Below are 20,954 nucleotides of genomic sequence, written 5' to 3' on the forward strand. Positions count from 1 at the left end.
AGAAATAGTATTGTTACTATAATAAGTTACTATACTGAAAATAAAATAAAATTTTAAAATATACTCTTAAATTTTTTTTAAATTCAGCATTTTTTATAATACAAATTAGCAGAGTTTTACTGTATTTTGTTAATCTGAATTCCTCTAAACCATATTATCATACCCCTGACAGTTGTGACTCTTAATCTTGATATTTTTAAGCCTGGGGGAAATTATGAAAGGAAGTTTTGAGGGGGAGAAGATGAATTTGGTTTTATACTTGAGATGTTGGTAAGATAAAAGGTGGTGGAGAATTGAGGGTTGCCCAGAAGTGAAAGTGTGATATAATGGCAAAAACATTTTATTCTAGTATAGATTGTATTCTAGATTTACCACTAATTAGTTAAGAACTTATAAGCCATTTAACTTCTGGACCTCAATTTCCTTGCCTGTAAAATAAGAAACAAGGTTCATTTAGATAATTACTGAGTTCCCTTTCCCTCCTGAAATTCAAATTCAGTGAATTCTTAGACCTAATGTAATAGTGTTTTAGTACAATCCAGTGTTTCACTTCCTTACTGCCTAAATTTTTCTATCCCATTGATTTGCAAATAAATTGGGTTTTAAATGTGTTTGTATTTGGATAGGGTAGAGAAGCAGGAATTCTTGGATTTTTTTCTCAAATGTTCTTCTCTTCAGCCTTTTTTGGAACAGAATTTCCAGATATCCCTCATGGCTGGAACTTGGATGAGAACTGTTCCCCATCTGCGATACAACATTGGAATAACACAGACTGCCTTAGAACAGGCAATGGGATGACAGATTTGAATGAGGAAAAGAATAAGGATGAACCAAGTAGAGACCAAGAGGCAACAGGGCAAGACCCAAAGACTAGGGCAGTTGAGGTAGAGCATGTGGACACTGGCCTTGAGCCAGTCCCAGACAAAAATTGGCACAGCCAGCCATCCACAATGTCAAACTCTCCAGAGGCACATTGCATAGACTGTGGGGAGAGGAAAGAAGCCTTGAGCCTAGAGGATGGGAGCCTTTGTGGACAGTGCACCAAGCTACGATGGGAACGGAAACAGGCAGTATTGGAGTTCATTCACACAGAGGCCAGCTATGGGGAAGACCTGCACATTCTTAAGGAACAGTTTCAGTTGCCTATGCAGTCTGCTGGACTGTTGAACCCTGGACAGCTGCTAGTTGTGTTCAGCAACATCCAGGAGCTCATTGATCTCAATGAAAGATTTCTGAAGAGCCTGAAGCAAGAGATTTCCCAAGCCTTGTCACAGGTATGGGATCTTAAAGGGGCTGCTCTTTTTTCCTAATAAGTATGTAACTCTAATCAGATTTGATGTTATCAAGGGCCTCAAGTATCATGCCAGTAATACCTAATGGAAGAATTATCGGACCTCAAACTAGTTCCAACTCCTCTTCCCAGTCTCCTCTTGTTCAGTGCAGTCCCCTCTCAGCCTTCTCAGCTCTCTTTCATTATGCACTTGTAACCACATACATTTGGTCTAAGCCTGTCGGTGCTTGGAAGGAACCCATATTAAAGATGATAAAAGATCCATTGTGATTCACCATTCATATCCAGACCAGGTTATTGGGTTTTTTTTTCCCTCCAATTATGAGTTACAGAAAGACATGAAGAATTTGGAAAGAATTCAGAAGGAAGCATACAAGAATATTGAAAGAGTTAGGAAGTTTGATGATCAGGGAAGGAGATTATTTAATTTTGAATAAAAAAGTCTAGGACAAGCAGTCTCCAAACTCCATTTCAGATGATGATAGACAAGAGTAAGAAGCTACTTTCCATCTCAGAACAGAGTTACAATAAAACAGTGGAGAGGTCACTGAACATATAGCTGAGAAAACTGGGGTTCAAATCTTGTCTTATTATCTTTTCTGGGGCTCAGTTTCCTCACCTATAAAAATTAAGGGGTTGGACTCAAATGGCCTGTAAGGTACCTTCTGTCTTTGTATATTATGAATGCTTGCATCATTTTTACCATGGAAACATCATTTTTAAAATTAGAAACGGCCTTGAGACTCTTTCCTAGGAAAGGAAGAATTGGGCATTTGTACTGCTTCCTTCTTCTTGATAAAACTTCGGTTGATGAGTGATTGGAGTCTCTTATGTTTACAGGGCGATGATGACCTGATGACCGTGTGCATTGGTGAGATCTTCCTGGAGTATGTCAACATGTTGCCTGCTTTCCAGACTTACTGTCTTCAGCAGGCATCCTCCATAAGCACTCTCAGCACCCTGGAGAAGGAAAAGGAGCTACTTCGGTAGGGGGTATGGAAGGAGCAGGAGTATTGGGTGGTGGGGGTGGATATCAAATGGATTGAAGTATGTAGGAAGAATGGCCATGGAGGCTTAAAAAGAACTATAGGTTGAAAAACAAATAGAAGCCCATCATTTTGCCATATTTGCCTCATCATTGTCCATCCTGAAAAAGTCACAAATAGTAACTAACCTCAGGTTATATAGAGCATCCAGAAGCCAGGTGTAAATTCTAACTTTCACTCTGGCCCTGACCTTTGATCTTGTCCCCCTGGTAAAAATAATTACTACCAAAATAGACTACTCTAACCTATATCTGAAGAGGAATTCCTTTTACAAAATCCCAGAGAAGTAGTTATGCAACTTCTGTTCAAATGCTACCAGTGATACTGCTCTTTTATCGCCACCTAGCATTCTCTTTCTCTTTTGTACAGCTCTAACAGATCTTTTTTCCCCCAAATCTACTACTCAACAAAATCTCTGGGACTAAACAGAACAAGTTTAGTTTTTTTTGCTCTCTTTCCCAACTCCACACCATCACTGCTGTAGTATAAACAATTTGATGGAAAGAGATGATCAATAGGAAGAGTTTTATAATAGTTGATAAACAGGAATCAAAGGATTAAAAATAGACTAACAAATAACACTAATAACACTAACAAACACTACTCACCAATAGTTCATTAAAAAGTCATTATCTCTAGTTGCTATTAAAGTCTCTTAGATAATTTAGAATATTATTTATTGAATTATATTTGTGTTATTTTTCTTGTTTTAGTACCAAACTTTTTGCAGTTTAGAGTTTTTTTTCCTTTTTAAGGGCTACCTGAATGCTTGCTGTCAAACTAATACATTGTAAAAGTTTACCTTATGATTGTTTTTTTCTTTTGATTATAAATTAAATTATGATTTTGAAAAAAGTTTTCCTTTTAAATTTCATGCCTATATATAAATACACAATCAGATATGTGTACAATCACAATCCATATTGCTATCTCCGAAGAAAAGACCAACTCAATATTAAGTAAATAAAAACAATTTCAGATTCCTCTACTCTAGTTTGAAAATTAAGCTGAACTCTTTTGGAGTTCAATATTGACCTATAATTTCTTATCAGAGCTGCTTATTGTGATGGATTGTTCCTATTTGCTGCATCAGCAGGGATGTTTTCAAAGTAGGTTAGGCATTACCCTGGCATGGGTTCTGTCAATAAAAAGTTATTATAAAAAAAAACCCCAAAAAACAAAGTAGGTTAGGCAAGATCACTTTGATGTTGTTGTAAATGATATTACCATTAAGGCTAGGAGAATAAAGCATGAGTCTAGTTTGCCAGGAAGCAAAATAGGAGAGCAATGAGGGAAGAGGTCAGGAGATGAGATATGAAGAAAGTTAGATGTTATTAAGATGTATTATTCTTGACTGACTGTTCCTTTTGTATCTAATTCCACTTGGTATTGTGAAGAATATAGAGGAAGGGTAAAATAAGATTCTTTGATCTGCCTTTTACTCCCAAGTGTTTGCTTTACAGAAGTACCTCTTCTTGGGGTGTCTGTGGCTTTGATGCTAGGGTTTTTTGAATATATGTTCCAGCACAGAATTTTTGATCAGTCAATGTCGCTAATGTGACATATAAGACATACTGCGTTACCATTATTTTTCTGGTTATATTTCTGACCACAAATCATAGAAAATTAAATCTCTGAAGAATCCAAATTGCAGGTATAGAAATAGAAATACAATGTGTGTGTAAATGGCAAAATAGTAACTTACATGTAAAATCATGTAAAAGATATCAAGACTATGTTATAATTAGAAAAGCCACATATTGCTCATAAGCTATAAGTGACTAAGTGCAATAACAGAATAGTGGAAAGGATACTGTTTGAAGATGGAGGGCTTTGGTCCAAACTCCACCTCTGCTATTTACTGTTTGTGTGAACTAGTTTCCTTAGTCACGAAATTGAATCAGATGGCCTCTGAGGTGCCTTTCAGTTCTAAATCTAGGATTCTATAGTGATTGCAAATTTCTTTCTTAGGTTATATTTTATTGTACTGGTAAGAAAAAATGTTATCTTTGCTTTCTCTCTTAATTGCCTATCCCAGGATTTTCCTCCATGCTTCACAGACTAACAACACGGCACTGAGGCGGATGAACCTGCACTCATTCCTAATGGCCCCATTGCAACGTATCACCAAATATCCACTTTTGTTGAGCCGAATCACACAGGCCACAGCTACCTTCCACCCTGACTACAGCTGCCTCTGCGAGGCCACGAGTCGCTTAGCCTCTTACTTGGAACACATCAATAGGAAGACAAAACAGGAGGGCAGCTTGCTCCGGCGCCCCTTCCGCCAGAATATCGGGCACCTTCATGAGCCAGTAGCTGCCATTGATCGACGGGAGCTGGCGCTGAAGACACTAGGCTGGCTATGGGAGGAGACGCGTTTTGTAATGGAAGGAGGACTGCAAATGGCTCAGCCCCCCGACGGCCCCTGGACTAGAAAGGGCAGTAGAACCCTGAAGTTCCACGCTCTGCAGGGGATACTAATGGCTAAACTACAGAGACCAGCTGAAAGTGGCTCAAGGCACGGGGGCCCAGCTCAGGGGCCGGTGGGAGATGCTGCCTTAGTGCTAATCCGGGATAAGAATTATGGTAAACTGAGCTTGTTGAGAAGCCCGATTAAGCTGGGCCGGTGTGTGGTGTCAGCTGATCCTATCTGCAAGACCTTTGAGCTGCTGGAGATAGAGCAGGGCGCCTTTATCCTGCGGGATGATGACTATGCCCATACTCAGCTTTGGCTCCATCACATCCGTGGGTACGCCCGGCAGCTGGGATCCTGGAAGAGGCGGCGCAATGCCCTGCCCAACATCATGATCAGTATTACCAGCCATCCTTGAGCCGAGGGGTATCCCTAATTAGGGTAAAAAGGGATGAAAAAAACAAAAAACATGATTTCAATTGCATCAGATCCCTAAAATGGTCTTTCTAGGAAGGATCTAGGTGTGTGCTAAGGACCCTACTCTCCTTTCTTAGCTAGGGACCCTAATTCCCTCAGTTGGAGAATACCTATTTTTCTTGGTGAGACTAAAGAACTCATTCCTTCTGGTCTGACTGGCAACCAAGGTTAACAGAACAGAGAAGCCAAATCGATAGCCCTACCAAGTTTTTGAGAGCTGAAGTAAGGCCCTATTCAGGCAGGGATCATGCAGATAATAATCAGGAAACAGATTCTATGTCTTTCTCCAAATCCTTAGAACCAAAGGGTTCTTCTTCTTTTTTTTTTTTTTTAAACTAGATCAGACTATTTTGGAACCATGTTAATCCATGCTCCTCTTAACCAAACATACAGAGGGACTACTACTTTGCCAAGTGCCTTTAATCCATGGGGATTTCTGGATTATGGTGGAGGAGAGGAGCTGGCTATTTTGTTGTGATAATAGGGAAGGAGGAAAAGTAAAATACCTGAAAAAGGCAGTCAGGAGGAGTACTATAGAGAAAAGGAGAGGGGGGAAGGGGAAGAAGGCATTAGGTGGAGGAATAGGTGTCTGCTTTCTAGTGTTTCCAAGTGGGAAATGGAAGTGTCACCAACCATTGCAGTAGGGATTGTTCTTGGTAAATAATTACCCTATTTATACATTTATCCAAAAAAGTATATGTTGAATGTGTATTTTCTGCAAGATATTGGAGTCAGAACCCTGAAGCAGAAACTAAGATAAATGGTCTCTGCCCTCAAGGAACTAATAATATAAATAATTCCTTTTTGCTTACTCAGATTCTTTTTTTTTTTTTTCACTTCCTTCTGATTCCTTTAGCTTGTTTCTGAACTCATGATTTAGTCATTCAACAAATATTACGTAAGGTACCTTGGGAGATGCAAAGATTAACAAGGCAATGTGCATGCTTGCCTCCATAGAGTTTATAGACTAATAAGAGGGTTATTACAAACATATAAATATATAATGTGAAATTAAGAGATATAAAGTTTTCTATTATTTCAGAGGAAGGAGAGATTCCTTCTGATTGAAGGTAACGAGAATGTCTTTCTGGAGAAGATGGCACTTGAACTGAGTATTGAATAATGGGAGACATTGGTTAGGCAAAGCAGAAGGGAAACACGATTCCACTCAAAAAGGACAATGCTATGGAGTTGTGGAATCAAAAAGTATGTTTGGGAAATACATAATCCAGTCTGGCTAAAGTATAGTTCATGGAAGGAAAAAGGAGATAAACTTAGGAAGATAAGATTGAACTAAAATTGGGGAGGGCCTCTATATGACCTTAGAGGTCCTTTCGAAGTATAAGATTCTTTATTTCTGGGGAAAGCCTGGAAATCTTCGTAACCACTTAGACATTGCAAATTCTCTAATTCGGCTCCCAAGAGTTCCTTGTACTTTCTGAAAGACTTCCAGGTATAGTCTCCCAAAGACTTGAACCAATTAAAGGAGAAAAACCAAATCTTCTAGGTACGTTCTGCACCTTGATATATTTATATTCCTAGTTGCTGGTCTGAATTTCTTGCTACTATTAGTTAGGATACTGAACTAAGGATATTAGGTTAGGGAGAACAGAGGAAGTCCATTCTCCTAGAAGAGCTATTGTGAATGCTACAACTAGAAATGTGATAACTCTACATTTAAAAAAATCAAATTAAAATTTTTTTTCTCCTCAATTTCTGCCCTCTTCCTTTCTGATTCTCTGGTTCACCTCTTTCTGACCACCTCTTTCTTCAACTTCTCTGTCCAGGATAGCAGATTTAGTCTGTAGAACAAGAAGAGAGGTAGAGGCAGTTGGAGAACCAGTACTAAACAAGAAATTAATGGACAGAATATCAAATAGTTGAAGGGGGGAGAAGAATGGGGGAGAAAGGAAAAGAAGATAGCCAGAATGAGTGATGGAAAAAATAAAGAGAAAAAAAAGAATAAGGAAGAAAAGGGTTTATTTAAAATTATACTATTATTTTCTGTTCATATTCTAACATTTTTAGAGGAAAAAATCAAGGGCAGTTTGTGCATAATTATATTTGACTTACTATAAAGTCATATTTACACTAAACCAGCTTCAAAGGTCAGTATCAATAGGGTGGAGGAAATTAGTAGAAGGGACATACAAGCTAACTTCCAAGAAAGTCCAGATTGGAAAAAAGCAGTCTTGAAGTTTTATATGCAGATTCAGGGAAGATGAAGTCTTCTGTCTTTGAATCTCTGAAAATGGGGCAGAAAATCTTGCTTCTATACATGGAAAGGGAACCTTTTATAGAGTAAATTTCAAGGAGCAGAAAACAAATTACTTTTATAGGGACACTCTATTGAGCTCACTGAAAAGTGCTTAAGAAGTCAAAATTTTACCTTCTTTCTCAAGAGCCAGAGTTGAATAAGCTTTTTAGCAGGATAAATAACATGTTTAAATTTTAAGCCTTTTTGCTAGTCAAAGTTTTATGGGTAAGAGAAAATTAAAAATTCTTTTTAACACAAAATAAAGAAACCCAAGTAATGATTTTAAGAGTTGAATTTTAGAGTGGAAAGTACAATATGTATAAGGCATATCTTTTTAAATGATGCTCTGTGTTTTATTTTAAAAGGCACACACATGCTAGCAACTATTTATGCTGATAATTTTAATATATTTTTATAAAATAAACATAAATGACATTATCACTTATTAATTAATGTACTCTTGATTATCCACACATTGGGGAAAGTTTAGCCTTATGGTCCATTAACTCAGCTAGTGGCATGCCCCCAACCAGGGGCCGGAATCAGATTAAAATGGAATAATGCAATGTTCTCTCTAAAACGTAATGTTCTCTGTTGAGGTTTTCTTGGGGTCTCTGGGAGCAGCCTTCGTTTCAGTTCAGTAATCATCACAAGTACAGCCATGTGTTAAAGTCCAAATCCTTTATTGTCTCCTTCAAAGTCTTGTCTGCTTCACTTGGGGCTCAGCTAGTTTTCTTATAGTCCAGATCCTTTATTATCTCCTTTTTGGGGCTGGGCAGCTTTCTGGAGAACCTTTCAGTCTGGCCTTGATCTTAACTGGGTTAGTGCAGGAATCCAGGCCAGCCAACCAATCATTATATCACTAGGAAACTATTATTTGTTGTAGGATTAAACCAATGCTAAACTCAATTTAACCACTGTCTCCTCAATTTCACTTAGTACCAGGCTTATACCCCAAAGAGATACTAAAGAAGGGAAAGGGACCTGTATGTGCCAAAATGTTTGTGGCAGCCCTGTTTACAGTGGCTAGAAACTGGAAAATGAATGGATGCCCATCAATTGGAGAATGGTTGAGTAAATTGTGGTATATGAATATTATGGAATATTATTGTTCTGTAAGAAATGACCAGCAGGATGAATACAGAGAGGACTGGTGAGACTTACAAGAACTGATGCTAAGTGAAATGAGCAGAACCAGGAGATCATTATATATACCTCAACAATGATACTGTTTGAGGATGTATTCTGATGGAAGTGGATCTCTTTGATAAAGAGAGCTAATTCAGTTTCATTTGATCAGGGATGGACAGAAGCAGCTACACCCAAAGAAAGAACACTGGGAAATGAATATAAACTGCTTGCATTTTTGTTTTTCTTCCCGGGTTATTTCTACCTTCTGAATCCAATTCTCCCTGTGCAACAAGAGAACTGTTCGGTTCTGCACACATATATTGTATCTAGGATATACTGTAACCTATTCAACATATAAAGGACTGCTTGCCATCTGGGGGAGGGGTGGAGGGAAGGAGGGGGAAAATCGGAACAGAAGTGAGTGCAAGGGATAACGCTGTAAAAAATTACCCTGGCATGGGTTCTGTCAATAAAAAGTTATTTTAAAAAATTTCACTTAGTACCTTGTTTCAAGTTCTGGCCCATAACAGAATAAGGAGCTATTTAAGAAAAAATACAATAAAACACAAATAACATATTTAAAAATTAAGTCCTTATGCAGCCTTTAGGAATCCTTAGGTTTACATTAATGATTGTGTCTATTTGAGTTTGACACCATTGAATTAAACTATAACCAAGGCACTATGTTGTACAGACCCAATGTCCAGTAAAATAGTTTTTCCAAAAGGCATGCTGCCTCAAGGGCATAGCATCTGAGCTGAACAAAACCTTAAGAACCATCTAATCTAACCCTCTCATTTTATAGGTGAGGATTCTGAGGCCCAGAAATATAAAATGATTTGCCCAAAGTCATACACAGTGTCAGAATTGGGATTTGGACCTCCAACTTCATTTTGATGTTCTTTCTACTGTACCACATACAAATGTCAAAAAGAATGATAGTAAGCCACAAAAAGGAAAAAAAAAAGTCAGTTGAAGAAAATCATAACTCAATTATTACTCAAGCTTGTTCCCATTATAATTACTATGTAAGGAATATAAAAAATGAGAAATGCTCAAGTGTTCTTAGATGATCAAGAGATGACCCTCCTAGGTCTCTTTCTCTCATCTATAGCCTACCGGCATGAGAGCCCACAGTCATAATACATAGGTGAGTAATATGTTTTCAGTTTCAAAATCAACAAAACTTCTCTAGATTTTCTTCTTTTGCAAAAATGAGGGAAGGAACAAATCCTGAGGTGGGTAGTCCAAATAATAAGGAAAGGTCTAGGGGAAGATGAGTTTTCTATCAAAATCAGTGGCAAAATCACCAAAGAGAACTTAATAGAAAATTTCAGAAAATTCTGAGCTCTTAAATAAGATGAATAGTCAGGTGTGAACTACACATAAAAATGAAATGAACAATCAGGTAAATTTTAAGGTTTTTTTTCCCCTTATTTTCATGTAGGAAAAAACTCAACCTTTGATACCTCTGAGGTTTTTTTTTTTAACTTGTGTTTTTTTCCATTATTAAATTTTATGCCTCAGAAGATGACTGTATATATGAATATATGTTTTTCCTCTATGCCACAACCTTCTTGCCTTCCTTACACCTTTCTATACCCATTCTGTTTTCCATCTTTACTCCAAATTCCCCTGCCTTCTTGGTTATATAAAACTCCCTATCCAGCTTCATATCCAGGAAGCTATTTGATTGCTACCCATTGGCAGTATCCATTAACTTCAGGATTTTCTGCTTTGCTCACTGTTAAGTTACATAGCTCTTCCCCAATGTGGTTCCTATGCTGTGTGATTTTCTTGTCCAAGTCAATTAATCAACAATTATTTTTAAGCACATCTAGGAATCTCCTAAGACAATAAGTTGCAGAAAAGATGCCAGCCTGCCTTGGCTTCTTTATCTGGGCATTCTCTACAAAATCACAAGTTTTATCCCACTACTATACTAAGTACTAGGGATGCAAAAAAGAAGAAAAACAGTTTTTGTCTTCAAGAGCCTTCTACTGGGGATGGCGAATACAACATATACAAAATTAAATACGGTAGATAGGAGATTTATATACAAAATCACATCGGTGGTGGTTTGTAAGATGGGGTTAATTACAGGGGAAATCAGGAGAGGCCTCATTCAGGAGCTGGCCGCTGAACAGTCATGAAAAGAATTGGGATTCCAAGAGATAGAGATGAGGAAAGATACAATTCTAAGCATGGTAGACAGCTTGTGAAAAGGTAGGCAGAGATAAGAGACAAAATGTTATAGGGAATATCAAATAATCCACAGGGTTATGATTTAACAGTCCCATTAAATTGGTATACAAAGTATGTGAATAGTAATGTATGATTAAGCATCTTGGGGAAAAAGTCTGGAGTTAGGTAGTGAATAGCTATAAATGCCAAAGCAGGAATTTATATTTTGTCCTAATGTCAGTAAGGTACAAATTGGTGTGGTCTATTAATATCCATTTGGCAGATTTGGGGATGGATAGGAGAGGAGCTGTGAGAAAAGATGAGTGTCTTAATGATGTAGTTGACTATATAAATGGAGAGAAGTAGATGTTAATGTTGTTGGGAAGACAGAATCAGCAGAATTAGGCAACTAATTGGATGTGGGAAGGTAGGGGGAGAATGAAGATTCAAGGATGACTCTTAGGTTGCAAACCCAAGTGACTTGGAAGAATAGTAATGCCCTTTACAGAAATAGGGGTGTTAGGAAGACTGGTGGGTTAAAAGAAAAACTTTTGTTTTGGACATACTGGATTTGAAATTTCCTCAAGATATGTAGGAAAAAAATCTTCCTATGACAGTTGATGAGACAGAAACCCAGGAAAGAGATGAAAAATATATGGGGTTGGGATTCATTGGCATCATAATAATTATTGAGTCTATTGGAAAGAATAAGACCCAGACTCAGGATAAATTTGGAGGATACATCTACACAAAGTTGGGGTTCATGTATGATGTTCCTGTAAAGGAGAATGAAAAGGATCAAGCAGTAGTTTCCTTGTTCTTTCCCCCAAAATATTAGTTACTATTAAGACAAGTCACTTAAAAAAGGCACTGTGACCCTCATTTTTACTCCACAAAACTATAATTTGACAAAACGTAGAAGTTATCCTTCATTCCTCATTCTCACACCCAATATCCAACCAATTGCCAAGTCATTAATTTTACTTTCACAACATTTCTCCTATGCAACTCTTACCCCTCCTCCACCACCTGCGGGGGAGGGGAGCCCTGATCACACCTCATGCTTTGATGGGATAGCCCCTCTGGTGGGGATCTTTGCTCCATTCTCTTCTCCACTCAGCTAACACAGGGATTTTTCTAAAATGCCATTCTGTCCTCATTTCTCCCATTGAATAGCAGGGGCTAACTCCAGAATCAAATGTAAAATCTTTTGTTTGGCTTTCAAAGCCCTCCATCATCTGGTCCTTATACTTTGCTCCTTTCCATATACTCTGTAATCCAATATCACTAGTCCCCTTTTTGTTCCTCTTCCTTTAGATTTTCGTTCATTTTCACTGGCAGTCTCCCAAGCCTAGAATGTTTCCCTCATCCCATCTCCACCTGCTGGCTTCTGCATGAAGCCTTTCATTTCTCCCTTAATGCTAATGCCTTTTCTCTGAAATCACTTCCAATTTATCCTATTTTGCTTATACATAGTTGTTTGCATGTCAACTCTGTCATTAGACTAATTTTCTTGTGATTTGATTACACATTACCCCTCACCCATTTTGCATTTCAACAACCTCCTGAGGGCCCTTTTCTACCTTTTTTATCCCCAGTGCTTAGCAGTGTCTGGTCCATGCTTCTTGATCCATTGTTGTGAGAATCAAGTAAAATAATATATGTAAAGGCTTTGCAAACTCTAGATCCTTACGTAAATAAATAAAAAGTATAGAACCATAGACTTAAAGCAGGGGTGAATTTTAGAGGTCATCAGTTACAAATCCCTCATTTTACAAGATGAGGAAATTGAGGTACACAAAAGTTAAATAATTGGCGGTATCTGTAGTAGTGAGCAAGTCACTACTCTGAGCCACTTTTGTCATTCATAAACTGAGAGCGTTAGATTAGATGAAGATATTTACATAGGGTTTTTAGGTTTGCAAAACACTTTATTTGACCTTCACAATAAGACTGTGTAATTAATTATATAGATCGGAAAACCTTCAGCTCAGAAATGCAGTGATTTTGCGTTAGGATCCTAGGTAAGAACAGGGAATCCAGAGGTCTGTGCCTCAGGATCGGGTCGGTAATTTCCAGGGTCAATCCCACTTAAAAATAAAGCACATTTGTTTTTCTCAATGAAGCCAGATCCAGCATCAATGGCGCTGCTCAGAAGAAACGAAAGTTCCTTATCTCCTTGGAAACCAAACACTCAAAACCGGATGTTACAACTCTGGCAATCCCCTACAAATTAAAGGCTGTAGCCACGCAAAACAACTCCCATTCCCACCTCCTTTTTGCTCCGTTTTCGTCCCTTACATCTGCTTCCGGGTCTTCTCTCTCCTCCCTCCCCCACCAGCCTCCGCCAGATCCCACCCTCTTCCATTCGGCAAGATTTATTGGCTGTCCTTTCGAGGAAGCCGAGTTACCCATCGCTGATTGGTTCAAATCTTTGTTGTTGGGCGTTACACAATTAAAGAAAGGGGAGGAGGGGAAGTGTTGGGTCTCCTTGGTAACGCCCAAGGGGCCGGTTTTTCTGATTGGTCCATTTCCCCTCCGTCTCTTTGTCTCCATTCCAATTGGCGAATATTTTCTCGGAGAGGAGGAGGAAGGCGGTGCCTCTGGCCAGGTTCCGGGACTGACGTGGCTAGTTGCGGGAGTCGAGGGTGGGGGGGTGCCGGAGGCTTTACCTGCAGCCGCTTCCAGGTGAGTGCTGCGGACCCTCGCGGCGCGAACAAACCTTTAACGGTTGCCCCCACGTTCTGTCCCCCTCGCCCTTTCCCTGGAAGCCGTGGTCGCGGAGGTGGGGGGAGGGAATGTGTGAGAGCGATTCTGCCACCCCCCACCCCCCTCCTTTTCTGGCGCCCGCCTTCGGGCGCACGACTTGAGTCCGGGCGGTGCGTGGAACCCCGCCCCCCTCCGACTCCCGCTTCTCTTCTCTCCCGGCTGTTCAGCTGGATCCCAGTCCTGTGCGCTTGCGCTTGTTCACCTCTGGCCTCGAGTCGGGACTGGGGGGGAATGAGGGTTGGGGGTGGATAGGTAGGATGCGCCTCCCCTCCCCCACTGCCCTGAATCGCTGGCTGACCCCGAGAGCGCCGGGGTTTTTCTCTCGGCACCGCTTCCTGTTCCTAAGGTCCGTCCTTCCTTGTCCTCGGGACATTTGCCCCCGCGCTGGGAGAGGGAAAGGTCTTCCCTCCACAGCTCATGGAAGTGGCATAATAAAAACTGGAAAATAATACGAATGGTCCGATCATAAACTACGACGCTCCAGTCAGGGAGGCCTAGACTGCAGTCATAAGAAAGCTGCCCAGGCTACTCAAACCCCATCTCGAGGTCCTGGCCGGTGGCCAATCAGTGGGCAACGATGAGTGACCTCTAGGACTCTTAGAACTGGCAGGGGACTGGAATATCAGCTCCTCACTCTTATCCTCCAGCCACCATTTACAAAAATAAAACATCTGGTTTCCTAGGTAGGAAATGCAGGAATAAAAGGATAGAGTAAGAATAAATCTATATGCTTAGACATTTGCATTCTGAGACATTTATGAACTAGAGAAGAACGTGAGAGACAATTTGCCTTTCTCCACCCTCCCCTTCCCCCACGCAAAAAGGAAAAAAGCTTGCTCTGTTTGCCAGCAACTATGAAGATTACGTCAGAATCAGCCTTTATTATGGCGCTGACTGTCTTAAATCAGGGAGACTGGCAAAATAAATGCAAAGGCAGAGTATAAAGCACAGTAGTAAATATAAATCGGTTATTGCCTTCTTAAGCTTTTAATAAGGGGGTAGTAATAGCAAGCAGTTATTAACCACTCTTAATTCCAGTGATTTTCCTCAATTATTTTTACTTATCCTGTATTTAGAGTTTTTATGTATTTACATGTTGATTTTTCCAGTAAATTGTAAACTTGAAGGCAGAGACTGTCTTTCACCTCTTTTTGTATTCCCAACTCTCAACACAGTAGTACTTGGCACATAGTAGGCATTTTAATAAATGTGTATTGATGGATGGATGAATGAATGAATGAATTAGGGCATTGGCTGTCTTAGGACAGGTCCAGGAGACCAGCAAAACAAATACAAAGGCAGATGAATTGAAAGCACTGCAGCAAATCTGTTGCTGCCTTTTCTCACCCTCATTAATTCCAGTACTTTCCCTCTCAATGATTTCCCATTTATTGTCTATTTTGCTTACTTTGTACATAGTTGTTTGCATGTTGTTTTTTACCATTAGATTGTAAGCTTTATGAGGACAGTCTTTTTGCATTTTGTTTTTTCAGCCCTTAACACAGTCACATAGTAGATGTAAAATAAATGTTTATTGAGTAAATGAATCTGTTATTGTTGAACAGTCATGCCAGTGTTAATGGGCAATTTAAAGATAGAGGGAGTATTTTTTTGCCTGTGCAGGCAAGAGCTTGCAGGCTTTGTCAATACATCACCTTTACATAGAATTTCTTTTTTTCTATGATATGTTCCATTTGAACCTCATAACAACTTGTAAGATGCTTACAGATCAAGTATGTCCATTTTATAGATGAGGAATTTGAAATCCACGGAGAGTGTGTGACTTGCTCAAGATGCTAAGATTCTAGATTCTAGATGCTATTTCTGAGTCTAGTTAGTGAGCCCTCTAACAGGAAAGGAAGCTTGACTATGGATTAGAAGAAGAGAAATAGTATGGTTAATGGTTGGAAAGGTGTGTAATGTTTTGAAAATGGAGTTGGTAAATCATTTGGGCAATAAAAAATGGGGAGTCTGACTTCTTTGTTAATATTTATTTTCTGTCTTGTCTTTACATTCAACATCTACAGCAGTGCTTTGTATGTAGTACACATTTAAGAAATGCTTGAATAAATGTTGAATTGGTTGGGGTGGAACTTGTGATAACATAGGTGATAAAGGAAAGCAGATGTGATGAAAAGGAAGTTGATAATTCATCAATAAAGCTTTTAAAATCAATGAATTTTTTTTATTATAGCTTTTTATGTACAAGTTATATGCATGGTAATTTTACAGCATTGACAGTTGCCAAACCTTTTGTTCCAATTTTTCTCCTTTCCCCTACCCCCTCCAGATGGCAAATGTTAAATGTTAAAAATGTTAAATAAGACATGTAAACATGTTAAAGTATAAATTAAATACATAATTAGTATACATATCCAAACAGTTATTTTGCTGTTCAAAAAGAATCAAACACTGCTGGATCAAAGAGTATGCACAGGCACAGTTTGATAACTTTTTGAGCATAGTTCCAAATTGCTCTCCAGAATGGCTGGATGTATTCACAATTCCATCAATAATGTATCAGTGTCCCTGTTTTCCCACATCCCCTCCAACATTCTGCATTATCTTTCCCTGTCACTCTAGACAATCTGACAGGTGTGTAGTGGTATCTCAGAGTTGTTTTAATTTGCATTTCTCTGACTAATAATGACTTGGAGCATCTTTTCATATGGCTAGAAATAGTTTCAATTTCTTCATCTGAGAATTGTCTGTTCATATCCTTTGACCATTTATCAATTGGAGAATGGCTTGATTTCTTATAAATTAGAGTCAATTCTCTATATGGTTTGGAAATGAGGCCTTTATCAGAACCTTAGATTGTAAAAATGTTTTCCCAGTTTAAAATAAATGATTTTTAAAAGTACTTATTATAAGCTTTAAAAATGTCAAGAAGACATTATAGTTCAATATATAGTTCAATAAAACTTAAAAACATGAAGTAAAATTTTACCCTAAATCCCTATCCCTTTTACAGAGCAGAACCAAACCATTGAATACATAACAAGTACACATAAAATGCTTTTATTTTTCTTTTCCTTTCAGGCCTACTTGAAGTTCAATGAAGAACTTTAATGTGGTTGTGAAAATATTTGTCACTCATTGCAACTGTCTAAACAGGTGAGTGAGCTTATGGAAAATTACAGTTTTTATAACATGATTTGGGGGTAGAAATAGGGATAGAGGCTATTAATTACAGCAGGTAAGCTGAAGGCAAGTCACTCAATCTACCTGAGTGAGAGTATTATGCTAGATGATGACTTATAAATCCCTTCCAGTTCTAAATTCTTTCAAGAATAGGATAATCATTGTAATGGAAAACAATTCCAGAATTGCTACCATGGAAGAAATTACAGTATTTGGTGATGCTTTAGATATATAAATAATGCTACATTCAGAAGGTAATTCTAAGCTTGTAAACCAATAATAAATATCGACTCTAGTCCAGATTTTCTCATTAATATTTACTTGTTAATAATTTTTATTTCCTAATATGGGTTTACTTTCTGTCAAGCTGGTTTTGTGATAGAAGTGATAGATTACATTACTTACATACATATGTATTTACATACATACATATGCACACACAGCACTTTTAAGGTTTGCAAAATACTTTATTATATCTGTTATGTTATTTAATCCAAGAATTCTGTGAGGTAAATCCTCATTTTATAGGTGAGGAAACAAGAATAAAGAATCTAAATGATTTCCCATTATTACTTGGCTAATAAATTGCAGTACCAGTATTTAAACTTCCCAAATCTATTATTATTTTCACTATACCAAGCTGCTATATATATATATACATATAATAACATATAGTAGTATATTTACTAGTCATATGTATATGTATTTTCTCTCAAGATTTTAAGCACTTTTATGAATAGGGCCAGTCTTTTGTGCTTCTTGTACAGTCTTACATAGGGCTAAATATAATGGGTACTAAAAGTTTAATTGATAATGATGGGGATTGGGGGTAGAGCCAAGATGGCGGAGAAAGTACAAGGGACTTTGTAAACTCCTCCCATATCCTCACAACTAACATTAAATTCAGCCTCAAAAATAGCTCTTGATTGGTAAAACTCACAAAGACTAGAAGTACAACTCACCAGCTGAAGATAATTTGGAATTTCATCGGAAAAGGTTTGTCCTGAGGGGCCGGGGAGAATATCAGTGGAAGCAGGGAGAGAACTAGAGGCTAACATATTGTGTAGACCCATTGGGAGTTGTCTCTGTGGTTAGAAAATTACAGAGACGACACTGGTGGAGACTGATTGCTCTGCAAAACAGTAGATCGAAGAGAAATCAAAGCCACTTTAAAAAACTCCAGAACCTCACAGGGTCTGGCTATACATACCCAAAACCAGAAGTGACAGCACAGATCATAGCACAACCTTGCAGCCCCAACAGGCAGTACGGGGCTTTTCTTTGGGGCAATTGTGAACTTGCACGGGGGGGGGGGGGGGGGGGGGGAGTGGGGGTGATGGATGAGGTGGGGAACGTGGGGAGGGTGGATGGGGTGGGGGGTGGATGGGGTGGGGGGTGGTGGGAGGGGTGAGGGGGGGATGGATGAGGTGGGGGGGACGGGGGGGGGGTGTGGATGGGGTGGGGAGTGGTGGTCGGGGTGAGGGGGGGTGGTCGAGGCAGCCTCTAATCTGCACAGTGGGGTGTTCGGCCTGGGGCAATAGAACTTTCAGTGCGATTTGCTTCCGGGCAGAGATACTTCTGAACAGGGCTATTCACTGTCAGCTGCTAATACCCACAGCCCCACAGGGGACTTTGGCCTGGGGTAGTAACACCTTCACTGCTTAGTCTCTAGCTGTAGGGCAGTTGCTAAACCACACAGTGGGTTCTCCACTGGGCACTTCCCTAGCTCCCACTGTGCTGAATCACTTCTGGTTGAGGGAGGGGGGACTTTTGCCTAGAGCATTCCCATACCTCTTTGCTGCCTGAAAGCCTGTTTACATTTTTCCCTGCTTTGCAGAGGAAGCTGATAACCTTCTTGCCCTGAAGGCAGCTCCTAAAGGGTTTTTTAAATGAGTAGAAAATCAAAAGGACAATTGATAACTTCTATACAGAAAAAGAGCAAGTTTGCAGCCCTGAGGAGACTAATAGCAAACAGTTTCCAGACAATACCCCAAAGGGAAATGTTACCTGACCCCCTTTACATAACGCTCTCCTAGAAGAGACCATTAAAAGTCTCAAAAGAGAGTTAGACAATATGGACATGTATACTTATTTTGTATTTAATTTATACTTTAATATATTTAACATGTATTGGTCATCCTGCCATCTAGGGGAGGAGGTGGGGGGAAGGAAGGGAAAAATCGGAATAAAAGGTTGGCAATTATCAATGCTGTAAAATTACCCATGCGTATAACTTGTAAATAAAAAGCTATTAAACTTTAAAAAAAAAGAGAGTTAGAAGAAAAATAGGGAAAGGAAAGGAAGCTTTGGAAGCTGAATTGGGAAAGGTAAAAAATTCCCAGGAAGTACAGGGAAAACAAAATTTGTGAATTGGAAAAAGTAAAAAAATCTCAGGAAAGTAAGATTTGTGAATTGGAAAAGATTAAGAACTCACAAGAAAGTAGGATCTGTGAATTGGAAAAAGAAAATAGTTCACTAAAAAAAAATTCCATAGAGCAAAACAACTCATTTAAAAACTCAATTGGACATATACAAAAAGAAGTAAAAAAAGCTAATGAAGAAAATAATTCATTAAAAATCAGAACTGAACAAATAGAAACTAATGATTCATTGAGACAACAAGAATCAGTTAAGCAAAACCAAAAAAAAAAAAATAATAATAAATTGGAAAAAACCATGAAATATCTACTTAGAAAAATGACAGACCTGGAAAATCTAGGAGAGATAATCTGAGGATTATTGGACTTTCTGAAAATTATGATGAAAAAAAGAGCATAGATTCTATTTTACAGGAAATCATCAAAGAGAACTGTCCAGAGGTAATAGAATCAGAAGGTAAAATAGGCATTGAAAGAATCATCAACACCTTCTGAAAAAGACCCTAAAATAAAAACTCCAAGGAATAGTGTGGCCAAATTTCAGAACTATCAGATTAAGGAAAAAATATTACAAGCAGCCGGGAAAAAAACAATTCAAATACTGAGGTGCCACAATAAGGATCACCCAAGATCTGGCTGCCTCCACATTAAAGGATCGAAGGGCCTGGAATTTGATATTCCAAAAGGCAAAAGAACTTGAAATGCAGCCAAGAATAAACTACCCAGCTAAGCTGAGCATTTTCTTCCAGGGAAGAAGATGGACATTTAATGAAATAGATGAATTCCATTTGTTTCTAAGAAAAAAACCAGAACTAAACAAAAAATTTGATCTCCAACCATAGGACTCGAGAAGCAGAAAAGGTAAAAGGAACACTTGAGAATTGTATTTCTGTTGTGGATTATACAAAAAGACTACATGTATAATTTGATTTTACTGATATAACATTAAAAAAGGGAAATAGAATTGGAAATGTGATAATGTCAGAAAAGGGGGAAAGGGAGGATAAAAAGAGGGAAACTACATCTCATGAAGAGGCAAAGGAAACTTATCATATCTGAGGGAATTTAGAGAGAGGGAGGAACATTGTGTGAATCTTACTCTCATCAGAGTTGGCTCTGAGAAAATTGACATACTTGTTTTACAGAAAATCTTCTCACCTCATTAAAAAGGGGGAGAGGAAAAGGGAAAAAGAAGAGAGTAATAAGGAAAGGGCACAGGAAAGGGGGAGAGATTCAAAGGGGGGAGGGAAGGATCCTAAAGATGGTGAGCGATGTGATACAAGTGGGGCACATAAGTTTAAAACTGGGAATGAGGGTTGGGGGGGGCAAGTAAAAGAAAAGCATAATCTGGGGATAACAAGATGGCAGGAAATACAGAATTAGTCATTTTAACCGTAAATGTGAATGGTATGAACTCTCCCATAAAGTGGAGGCGGATAGCAGACTGGATCAAAAGTCAGAACCCTACAATATGTTGTTTACAGGAAACACATTTAAAGCAGGGAGATACATACAGAGTAAAGGTAAAAGGCTGGAGCAGAATCTATTATGCTTCAGGTGAAGTCAAAAAGCAGGGGTAACTATCTCTATCTCAGATCAAGCAAAAGTAAAAATTGATCTAATTAAAAGATAAGGAAGGAAACTATATCTTGCTAAAGGGTAGCATAGACTTCAGCAATATCAATACTAAACATACATGCACCAAGTGGTATAGCATCTAACTTCCTAAAGAAGAAGTTAAGAGAGTTGCAAGAAGAAATAGCAAAACTGTAATAGTGGGAGATCTAACCTTGCACACTCAGAATTAGACAAATCAAACTACAAAACATAAAAAAGACATTAAAAAGGTAAATAGAATATT

The 20,954-nt window shown here is 38.6% G+C and overlaps 2 protein-coding genes across 4 annotated transcripts in view; both read left to right on the forward strand.

Annotated features, from left to right (window-relative positions):
- The first annotated feature begins 1,714 nt into the window (after positions 1–1,714).
- LOC127557939 (uncharacterized) lies at positions 1,715–5,800 on the forward strand. Its single transcript, XM_051991206.1, has 2 exons — positions 1,715–2,277; positions 4,376–5,800. Exons 1-2 carry the CDS (start codon positions 2,102–2,104, stop codon positions 5,169–5,171), a joined length of 972 nt encoding a protein of 323 aa, XP_051847166.1. The 5' UTR covers positions 1,715–2,101; the 3' UTR covers positions 5,172–5,800.
- A 7,627-nt stretch (positions 5,801–13,427) lies between these two features.
- GOLGB1 (golgin B1) overlaps positions 13,428–20,954 on the forward strand; it is a 70,186-nt gene continuing 62,659 nt past the window's right edge. The window contains exons 1-3 of one of the 3 annotated variants that reach the window (XM_051985375.1): positions 13,428–13,490; positions 16,614–16,688; positions 19,843–19,954. The gene's annotated coding sequence lies outside the window, so the exon portion shown is untranslated. Of the gene's footprint in view, positions 13,491–16,613; positions 16,689–18,241; positions 19,955–20,954 lie in introns of those variants that run through there. The other 2 variants (XM_051985376.1, XM_051985377.1) reach the window with 2 other exon arrangements.

This window comes from Antechinus flavipes, chromosome 3 (assembly GCF_016432865.1).
Source record: "Antechinus flavipes isolate AdamAnt ecotype Samford, QLD, Australia chromosome 3, AdamAnt_v2, whole genome shotgun sequence".
In the NCBI taxonomy this organism is placed as follows: domain Eukaryota; kingdom Metazoa; phylum Chordata; class Mammalia; order Dasyuromorphia; family Dasyuridae; genus Antechinus; species Antechinus flavipes.